Source organism: Primulina huaijiensis, chromosome 4 (assembly GCF_012295235.1).
Source record: "Primulina huaijiensis isolate GDHJ02 chromosome 4, ASM1229523v2, whole genome shotgun sequence".
NCBI classification, from domain to species: Eukaryota; Viridiplantae; Streptophyta; class Magnoliopsida; order Lamiales; family Gesneriaceae; genus Primulina; species Primulina huaijiensis.
This window is the reverse complement of record NC_133309.1, coordinates 2552412-2563533: the sequence shown is the minus strand read 5'-3', so window position 1 is coordinate 2563533 and position 11122 is coordinate 2552412. Positions and strand designations below refer to the sequence as shown.

At 35.0% G+C, this 11122-nt stretch overlaps 2 protein-coding genes across 4 annotated transcripts; both read right to left on the bottom strand.

Moving 5' to 3' along the window:
- Positions 1–3912: 3912 nt before the first annotated feature.
- On the bottom strand, positions 3913–7135 carry LOC140975207 (tRNA (carboxymethyluridine(34)-5-O)-methyltransferase). 2 transcript variants are annotated; one of them, XM_073438787.1, is made up of 4 exons: positions 6963–7135; positions 5263–6375; positions 4219–4313; positions 3913–4084 (listed from the first exon to the last, which is right to left on the bottom strand). In XM_073438787.1, the coding sequence occupies exons 2-3, from the start codon at positions 6345–6347 to the stop codon at positions 4250–4252; spliced, it is 1149 nt and encodes a 382-aa protein (XP_073294888.1). In that variant the 5' UTR covers positions 6348–6375; positions 6963–7135; the 3' UTR covers positions 3913–4084; positions 4219–4249. The 2 variants fall into 2 exon arrangements, with proteins under 2 accessions (XP_073294888.1, XP_073294887.1); XM_073438786.1 differs by lacking the exon at positions 4219–4313.
- A 476-nt stretch (positions 7136–7611) lies between these two features.
- On the bottom strand, positions 7612–10798 carry LOC140975205 (putative HVA22-like protein g). Of its 2 annotated transcripts, none has more exons than XM_073438785.1 (7): positions 10642–10798; positions 9492–9532; positions 9294–9392; positions 9158–9214; positions 8997–9060; positions 8710–8916; positions 7612–8161 (listed from the first exon to the last, which is right to left on the bottom strand). In XM_073438785.1, exons 2-7 carry the CDS (start codon positions 9521–9523, stop codon positions 7760–7762), a joined length of 861 nt encoding a protein of 286 aa, XP_073294886.1. In that variant the 5' UTR covers positions 9524–9532; positions 10642–10798; the 3' UTR covers positions 7612–7759. The 2 variants fall into 2 exon arrangements, with proteins under 2 accessions (XP_073294886.1, XP_073294885.1); XM_073438784.1 differs by having other exon boundaries at positions 10526–10770.
- Between the last annotated feature and the right edge of the window lie 324 nt (positions 10799–11122).

Sequence of the window (11122 nt, the reverse complement as noted above, 5' to 3'; positions counted from 1 at the left end):
TGTTTGAACAAAATGACTTATCAAAACTCAGTTGGGTTATCAAATGAGAGATAAATAAGGTAAACTGAAAAGTAATTTGGCACGAGTTTGATTCAAGATGTTCAGAAACTTCAATACTCATATGTCACCTCTTATCCATCACGGAAACATTGCACTAAAAGATTTCAATAATTAAAAACTATTTGAAATCACCCACTTCAGTAGGACTTAATATTGCTTAACTTGAACTCTTAGTAAATTGCAATCTTAATCAAAATGATCAGTAAAATTTCTTACTCTCAATTATACAGATTTTACAAAACAATTCTAAGCACAAATTGATCGTTAAATGATCATATAATAACTTATCGGTGTGAGCTTGTTTTTATCAATTTGGCTCACGGAAAGTTTTTCAAGAAGATACAATAGATCAGTTAATTCAGAGAGTTGGAGAGCCCTATGAAAGCTTGTCAAACTGATCTATTTATAGACTTCACCTGCAACGGTAATTTTTTTAAATCATATATTCGTTTCCAAATACAAAAATGTTATTGCTGTCATATCATCGTCTTTTCTGAAATATTTTGGTAGTGCCGTGAATTCTGACATTCTGTTAAAAATCAGTGACTGTTGGTATGGAAAACTTTATCCGATATTTCAGCTGGACTCTGATTATTAATCACCGAGTATGCTGATATTCTTTAGAGAATGTTTGGATTTGGGCTTACTGATCGATTGAAGTAAACTATCATTTAGGCTCTATCAGTTGTGATTAAATTAATTTGTCTATCAATATCCCTCTTACACTATTAGTTTGGTTTTGTTGTCGGTTGGATTCTTAGAAAAATTATGCTTGTGGATATTCAGTTTTCTTTTTGAATTATGTTAAAGTAGATTATTTAATTATCCATTAGATCAACAGCCTTATTGAATCACTAAAGCTTAAAAAGTTCTACAATAAGCACCTCAAGAAGTAGCTATACACCATTAACAGAAGTCAATGAAAAATTCATTTAGAGTTAAATGATCAGAAGTGTATGTCACCTAGAACTCCTTGCCAAAGCTGGGAAAAGAAATTATAACGGATCCTTTCCCATCATTGCAAGGGTTAGGAAGGTGTCATATATATCGACTCGACTCCCCAACACACTGAAGATTCATTCGGTCTGAATTGAATGGATGACTGCATATGATGATGTAAACATTAGAAGGTGTCAACCCTCGTTTATGAGATATCTAACATCTACATAGCATTTTCTCAAACAAGTGGAAACTTTTGACTAAGTAGCATTTACATGATGAACAATAATACTTTGATTTTGTCCATCGGATAGAATAGTAATTTTTTATTTTTTAACTTGTTAATTAAAAAATCATCTTTGTTTTTAAAAGTAAAAAATATATCCATTTGGAAATTAAAAAAATCGAAACAAATATTTTTTCGGAAAATAATTTGAATTATTGAAATTATGTCTAAGAACAATATTAGTAAGTAGCATTTTTTATTTTCAATATATGTTACTTGCATTTTGTCTGAACTTTTTAAGTTCGCAATCTTAATTTTGATGTTAACAAAATTTGTCATTTTGTGTTACTAATGATTTACCTTAAGTGTGCAGAAGCTAGGATCAGTTTGAGGAATCTAAATTGCAAACTGAAGAACCAACTGTTCGCACAAACTGAATCAGGAGAACTGATAAGTCAAATGAGCAGTTCAGCTGATCGTCCAGTTTATAGGTGGATCAGCAGGATAACCTCAGAAGTCTGACCAATCGAAGGAGTGTTCAACTGATGAAGAAGTCCAGCTGATCAGTTCAGCTGGATGAGAGTGAATCAGTTCAACTGACGAGTCAACTGATTTCATCAGTCCAACTGAAGATCAGTTCAACTGACTAGTACGGATCGTCAGTTAAGAATCTTTCAGTTGTAGATGAAGACAAACTCATTCAGTGGATTCCAGCTATACACAAAGGTACAAAGTAATAGTTCAGTCAAAGGACAATAATGGACGTCGTATCAGAGCATTCAAGACAAACGTTTCAGAAGGGCAGTCTGAGAAAGTCGAGACACAAAGTCCAAGAAACGAATTCAAGATGCAACGGATACAATAATTGAGCCTCACTGTACAATCAATTTTCCGTCTATATAAAGAGAAAATCAGTGGAGACGATATTATATACAGAACTAGAGAGAGTGAGAAAAAAAAAGGGCACGCTTAATGCTTATCAACTTTGAAGAAGCAATCAGCCCAGATTTGAGGGAAAACTTCAACGTATTATCAGTTTAGTTTAGAAGCTCACTTCCTTAAGTGTGTGAGAACACTTTTGCTCAGTTCACACATACGAGCACACACCACCGTCCAAAATATAGTCTTGCACAAAGACTTTAAACTTGTTTATGTAGTCTTTCTCACATAGACGTTAAAGAAGTGTTGGCTGGAAGGTGCTGCCTTCAGTTTAGACTAGGAGTTCAGTTAGGCAGTGTGTAAGTCCTAAGTTGGGTGGGTTTGTACAAGTAGTTGTATAAATCAAAGTTTTTTAGTGGATCCTACCCGAGGTGGTAGAAGGGGTGACGTAGGATCAGTTGAAGTCTCCGAACGTCCATAAACATATATTGTGTATTTAACCGATTAACTGTTGTTTTCAAACTGACTTGATCAGTTAGAGCATCCGTCAGTTCAGTTCTTACCATAACTGAAATGATTTATACGACAACTGATCCCGTGCTTTTCAGTTATTCAGCCTACTTAAGTTAAAATGTTTTCTAATATAACAGTCTTCTTCACGAAGGATTATTTCGAGTTTCTTCCGCTTGGTTTTAAACCAACTTCGATTTAATTCATCGGTGTTAACATTCTTAGAACACGAGCTATTGCAGCTCATTGGATAATATTGTGTTTGAAATGCCTTCAAAGGCACAAGCACACGATCCTTCACTTTTTTTTTGTCATTATATGTTACTTTTTAAAATAAAAATGACAAATTAGATGTTCAATAACTAAACGGTGAAATTTTGGCGTGTATATTTTAATGAATATAGAATACGTAAAAATATTTTCTTAAAAATAATAATATATAAAACTGGAAATATAGAAAAGAAAAAACATATTTAATTGAAAATTATTAGATAAATTATATTTATAACTAAATACTAATTCAAAAGGTTGCAAATTTATAATTATCAAAGCATTTTATTATAGTATAAAATTTCATAAATATATATCACCAAAATAACAAAATAATGTAATGCGTATAATAATAATAATAATGGAAGAATAAATATGGCAAACAAAGTATAGGTAAATGGTGAAATTTTGAGAAAATATGAGTGAAAATATATATATTTTTATATATATTAAATGTAATGCCTATTTTAAATAATTTAGAATCAAAACCGATACCATATCCAAACAGCAATAAACTGAACACAAAAATTTTTGTGAAACGATCTCACGGATCAATTTCGTGGATCGAATCGTATTCGGGTCATCCATGAAAAAGTATTACTTTTTATGATAAGAGTATTACTTTTTATTGTGAATATCGGTAAGGTTAACCCGTCTCACAGATAAAAATTCGTGAGACTGCTTCACAAAAGACTTACTAAACTGGAACTTACAGTTTCGAGATGGAAACCATCGATTTTAGAATTATGGTCCGGGAGGGGTTCCTCTTTCAAAAAATTTTAAATATGTAAACCAAAGATTATATTGTATTCACAGTTCGGTAAAAATAGGAAAACTTTTATGCCCAAAACACATTGAATCACCATCTTCATTGATCACATCCCAATGAAAAGCAAGTTTCCTACACTCAGCAGTGATCGGTTACATTTTTTGAAATTTGTAATGTAAACCAAATATTACGATCTCATTCTTCAATGTATGTTTTTACCGCTTTCCCATCTCTCTGATTCAGTAATATTTCACAAAAAATCCTTTGCACCATCAAATTCTTGAAGTCTCCATGCCTCTGAAAACCTCTGCCTGCTCGAGGTTGAACATGATCACCGGTTCAGAGATGAAGTTTTCTCAAGGATAATGCACCAGTTTGATTTGTCGTAAAATTTATCGACGATGACAGCACCATCCACACCAGACACCAACCTGCAGAGTAAACAACCGTCATCGTCATCGTCAAGGCTCCGAAACAATTTAATCATACTTAGAACTACAATTCTGTCAGAAAACTGCTTGTACTGATTCAAGTATTTAGTGATCAAGAAAAAAAAAGGGAATACATTTTTGCCACGTCCATCTGTTTCTAATTGGTTACAGGCAGAAAAAAGGCCGAAAGCAAAGCAAAAGCCTGTCCTGTGGATCAAGAAAATTATACCTGTGTTTTAAGCTAGAACCTTACTTTCACAAGGAAAATAAATTAGACAGGCATATACCCAAATTGCGTGATATTCAATCCTACTTAGACAAAATCACCCCGATCTGGATCTGTAGATTATGAGGAAAACTTTTCATGAGGGCGTGTTATGTTTGTTATTCGAGGAAAAAAAATCCTTGTTTTTGTCGCACATTATTTAATCAAGAGAGCAAACAACACATTAGATGTTACAACTTTAGTCTTTCAAACCCATGAAAAAGCAAAAAACTCTCCTACCCCACCCCAATGTTGTAATAAAAAAAAGTAGGGGAGGTCTTTAACTTGTGTCAGTCTACAAACTGTCCAAATTTGAAGTTTCTTTTTTCACAAAAAATGCTGTTTATTCTCGCCTTGACCCACAGGGTGGACAGAAATGAGAATTAAAAGAAAGAATGTAAAGACATGCAATTTTATTCTTGCTCGACAAAGTTTCCCGGTGCAACAGAAGAAAAGAGGCTAGGGATGGACCAGATGTTCAACAGAGGAATTCTAGTAAAAAATGTGGGGACTACTCGTAGAGGGTAAGGATAGAAAAACAGGATGTGTTGAATCATTTCATTCTCCACAACTGCAGCCCCCAGCCTTCATTGACTCCATGAATCTTTTCCATTATTTTTTCCCATTTTTTCACCAGTGGTACAGCCCAAATGGAAAAAATATACATAAAGAATGGTAATTACATTAAGACCGAAAGCCTGTTCTTTAGCAAAACAATTTGCCCAAATATCGCAAATCACAAAGCTGTTAATCAACGATAATCAAGTAGCAAACAAATGCTAGCTGAGGATCGTGTTTGACAATATGCTGTTGATTAGAGCCAAGTATGTAGCTATTAATTACAGGCTGAAATCACTGAGAGATTATTATTATTATTCAAACTGAGGAAGATCAACATAAACTGAGGTCTAACCTTTCAAGTTCACCTTCACCAAAAACATGATAATATCTGTCATAAACTACAGCGCCCTTATTGTCATCTTTCCTTGCCCAACCATTAGCTATGGCATTGGCAGAAGCTCCACTCACTTCAGCTCGATGATAGGGTAAGTGCCAAGGAACAAAATACTCCTGCTGACAATCTCTGCTTTTTTTACTATTAGAAGCCAATGCATCATCTCCATAAATAGAATTTGCATGCATTTCTTCACAAAATTCACCTTTTAGGAACTCGGAAGGAATATACTTCGACGGCTCTGCAGAAACATTTTCCTCGTTTTCTGGGATGATTTCTAGAGCAAGTGAAGAGGAAGGGCTGCGAATTCGGGGGCTTCCAGGCCCAATCCATTCCTCCGAGTACTTCTGAGGAAGGGGAGTCCATTTGTTAACCAAAGCTTTATCCTCTTGTTCCCTAGCCCAAACTGTAATTAGAACAAGGCCACCCATCGTGACAACACGAATTAATTCTTCTACAGCTTTCTTTCTCCTACATTCCGTGCTTAAGTGATGTAACACTGCTATAGAAATCGCTGCATCAACATATCCAGTTCGGTAAGGAAGATTTACTGCATCAGCAACTAAAACTTCATGCCTTTTATCTGCACATATACCAATAAGGGGGGCACTGATATCACAACCAACGAAATAGCATTTCGGATTCAAACCCAAGTATTTCCCATTTCCACATCCTGCATCTAATATAAGTGATCCTGAGGGCAAAGAGTTCAGAAACAGTTGAACTTTGGGCCATTTTGCAAACCGAGTAGAGCTAAAATGGGGAGCAATTGCGTCATATACGCGATGAACATACTTCTTCTCAATTTCTGGGGTCGATTGAACGTCTGAAGATGAAGCTCTCGGGTCAAACCTCACAGCAACAGGAGATAAAACGTTTAACTTTTCTTCGGAGACATCAGACAAACCAGAGGAGCCATCCATTTCTATTTCTTTCATGGTACATAAACCTCTCAGATTGTCAGTGGTTTGAAATATTAAACAAGAGCATGCCCGAAATCCTTTAATAAGAGATGTTCTAGTAGTAGCAGCATCAAAAATCATCAGCTTATGCCACCATCATTAGACTAGACTGAAAGAGAAACACCACAAACTTCAGGAAAAATAAAAATTTACCAAACTCTTCTTGAATCTGAAATGATGCCCACATGGATACTTTGTATTAAAGCATAAACCTTGTAGAAGACAATAACTTGCTCCTCAGTGAAGAAAATCCGAACACGTGAGTAAAAAAACAACATAAGCACACCTTAAGATGAATGGTCAAACAAAAGAACCATAAGCATAAATTCATCTCTCACAAATGACAAATCTAGTAAAATGATTCCAAAAGGATTATTTAAGAAAATCAAGAAACAAATTAAAGGCATCTACATCTACAAAAGGTAAGAAAACGTGGATAGATTAAGTAAAAATCCACCCACACGAGTTGTTGAATCACCATTCATGCCAACAAACACATAATACAGCGCAAAAATCATCCATCCAAAGTAAATGCAACAAAACATGACAAAAATTTGCCATCGGCGTTCCGTCAAACAGAAGAATTGCAAAATATAAAACGCCAAAAATCGGAAGAAATCGATATCCTGCAGAAAATTAAAACAGAGCATCGCGAGTTTCATTAAAAAGAAAATGCAGAAACAGATTGAGCCTTACGTAAATATTTGGCAGAACTTAACAATTCTTGCTGCTGTATCTTCCGGTTGTGTGTGTGTCCAATGTTCGGCAATATAGGGCGGACCTCGCCGGCGGCGCCGCAAGTGGCGGAGACCTGACTAAATACCCAATATTAGAGGCTTCGGCTCTCGGCCCAACTGCAAGTTTTTATAGATTGGACTTTTAAGGAGCATTTTTGGGCCTATCAAGCCCAGTTTAAAAAATTGTTGTTTTTTAAAACACTGGAAATTTTGAAATTGTTGATTTTTTTTACTGAGAAATTTTACGTAAGCCAAAAATTTTATATATATATATATATATAGTTTTTGTAGTAATTTTCTTTTTTATTTTGTTGTAGTAATTTTCTTTTTTATTTTGCATTTTCTTATATGCTTAAATTGAATTTTTTTTGTTTAATCACAAGTCATAAATATTTTTTCACGTTTGATTTTTTTTTTTTTACTAAGTTGTTAATTAATATGGCTCAAACTTATATATTGATTTAATCATTTTCCATAGTGTTGATTTCATGAACTTTTTATTATACTTGATAGATTGTTTCTTGTAATAATCTTTTTGTTGGAATATATACAGACATATACTGTGTGAATGAAGATTGATTTACATCTACTGAGGAAGAAAACAATAAGAAAAATGCACAAGAACAATTTTTCCCAAGAAAATACAAACAAAGGTTCTGTATATAAAAGAATAAAGGACTTGAAATGAGTAATGTTACATAAGCATGAAGAATCCATTGATCACATATCTGCAACGTAACTACATGCGAAATACATCTATTTATTCGGATGATTTGGGGGAGCACGTGTTTTCCTAAGCCTTGCTCGTGTCACTCGTTCTACTCTGTCCAATATCATGTCTTGAGGAGGAGGTTGAGCACTTCCATTTGCTGAAGGCAATGAATCAACCTGCATCATTGCCAGTTCTTCTGAAATTTTGACAGTTTCAATAAGGGCTTGCATTGGCGCTGTTTTCAGCTCTTTTAGGACTGCGGGAGGGGGGACAGGGGTGGGAGCAGGTTTCGAATTTTCCGAAGGTCCTGCTTTGTCTGTTGCATCTTCTTGGTGATCGCTCAAAGCAGGAGAAGAGGGTTGTTCATCTTGCAGCTGTGTTGTTACACCTGGTCCTTGATTTAATGGTGCAGTGGGTTTCTGGACTCTGGTGCCTTGCTGGGACGGCTGCAAAAGTTAAAATTGGAAATTTTCATTTGAAACAAGGAAAAATTGGATCCCTATCAAACTGTGTACGAAAATTCTTTGAAGGTAGTCGGGAGTTGTAAAAAACAAGTGTGAAGCTAACATATTCAAGAGTATAGAGAGTTTAACGTTGAATATTGTTTGGAAGAAAAAGCTTCGCCAAATACACACGTAGAATGACTGGAAAAGAGTCGTTTCAAAGCACGATTAAATATTAACAACTGCTTTAGCTTTGCCCTAAACAGTTCAAGTTATTTTGAAAGTATAAAACCAGCCAGAATTTTCACTCAAGGAACTAAAGGCAGATTGGATGCAGAAAAGGCATTCCTTTTGTTTTGACAAATCAGGAAAGAATTTCTACCAACACTTGCGCATGGCATGAATGTTTGAAAAGAGTTCATTCAAGGAAACTAACTGCACTATAAGTCGACCATGGACAAAAAAACAAAGTGGTCTGAAAATTTTGAATTTTATTTTGCTGCACTTGACAACACCGAATACTCTTTGAAAAAAGACATTCCAGTTCATACCTGAGCTCGTTGTGGGGGGGAAGATTGTGAAGCAATATACTGTAAAACATAAAAAATTCTAGTTTGCCCGTAGTTTGCTGCCTTCTGCCAGTACAAGAGAGCCATATCTCCAGCTCGTGTCCTCAGTTCTAACAGACTACGGTCGATTTCTGTTTCATGCTTTGCAACATAGGGTCTAAAGAAGGAATCATAGACATACGTTGTTCCCTGAAATACATTAGTAAAAAAACATTAAATTACAATACAGAAGGAAGAAAATATTAATATTCCATAAATAGAAAATTGACCTTGGTTTTAGGGAACCACAAGTATATAAAGAAGGCCAACTTAGCTTCGCCATACATAGGAACCCTGAATACATTTTACAAGCTAGAACTACTATGAGAATCTGGGGAAAAAAGTAACAATCAAGTAAAAAGTGTTGGTGTATCAGCTATTGAAAACTAACCAGCCAATAAACATATCGCCAATCCATTCACAAACAGTCAAACAAGCGACCAAGATCCTGAAAGTTGGAGATGAAAATTAACCAGATAATTACATTAAAGCATCGATAAATTAAATAAATGAAACATGCAGCATACCAATATTGACACCAAAAACGAAGTTGCTCGATGTCAGGCTTGTTCATTTCCACGGATTTATAACATTCATATGCAGGATACACATAACCCAAAATCAACCTGCAAAATGCTTAGAAATTTATAAACTTGTACGGAAATGTGGGGTGGGGGGGTGTGGTGTTTGTTTTTGTTTTTATCTGCCAGAAAACAGAGACGTACAAAAGTCCTCTCGCCAGTAAAGATCCTATCATCTTGATTCTCTGTCACAAAGATATAAAACACACATAAGATCAAGTTCAGCACACCACAGATTCGGAAAATATAGAAACAATGAGGTTGCAAAAACTGCATTCCGTTGCTAAAACATGAGAATTTAATCAAATCACATAAAGATATAAAACACATAATAAAACACATAATGAAGTCAAGTACAGCATAGAATCGGGATGACAAATGGAAAAACCCCATAAGTTGTTTTCTCATTATTGCCTTCCAAAAACTGCATTCTATTGCTAAAATATGAGAATTTAATCAAACCCCGTTTATTTTATTTCGGCAATTAGGCCACATGTTTAGCAAGTACATTTCCACCGGAATTTTATTTACATAAAAAAACATGATAAAGTTCAAGATCATTACAAACTAAAATCTTTCCAATTCTTCTTCAGATCAATTTCTTCCGACTGTCCCACCCACACTAAAAACCAAAATCATCATAAGAATATATTATATATATGTATTACCCCAAAGTTGCTATTCCGATCATTTAATTTGTCAATTTAATTTTGACACAAATCGCCTTGCTTTGCAATAAATATCCATAGTGTACTAAAAAAGGAGAAAAATTCTCTACCATGCCTAGCTTAGACATCAAATTTCCCAACTTCGGATAAAAAATTTATCATAGTTTAACAAACAAAAGAGAATAAAACAAAAAAAAAACCCAAGAAATGACATTCACGTTCCACATTACGCCTCCTTCATAAAAACAAGAAATAAGCAGTTTCAAACTCCTAAAATCTCAAATTCACCGAATCATACTACTCTCAACCCCCACACAAAGTTTACTGATCCTTCTAAAAATACCTCCACGGTGAAAAAAAAAAACAAACAAAGAAAGAAAAACATCAATTCATCGAAAAAAACAATTCAAAAATTCAACGACGAGCACCCCAAAGATAACAAATCGAACATAGAAACAAAAAAGTACACGCGAAAAGAGTAAGGATTCAAGTCATTCGGGTTTTCAGAACCTCTACAGAGAACGAATACTCCAGAAAATAAAAACAGGGAGAAATCTCCGCTCGTTCAGCGCCGCATACACAGTGCGTTGATCAATAAACGACACAGAGCATGAGATTTTAGAAACCTTCTCCGTCGCACTTCCGGCGGAGCCGCCTCGTATAGTGAACTAACCGTTACTACGTCGGCGAGAGGAGACAGTGGGCGAGAAGGAGGGGACCGGATTTTGCAGTAAATTTTTTTAAATTCAATTTGAGTTTTTGAAAGGATGAGGAGGAGTTTTAATGTGCGGGGAGGTGCACGGAATTAACGTGAGGGCTCGCGCTTACACTAATAAGGGTGTGTTTGGATATCAGCTTAGTTTTTTGGGATTAGTGCTACTTTCATGATTGGATTATCAAGGAATGATGCATTTAGAGAGTATTGATCTTTTCAAAAAAATAAAAATACTAGCGTTTATTGTGAGACGATCACATAAATTTATGTCAGTTCTATGTCAAAAATGAAAATTTATACTTTTAATATAAAAAATGGGTTGAGTCGGATCAGGTCGGGTCGAAGTTTGTCTCACAAAATTGACATATGAAACGATCTCATATGAATTTTTG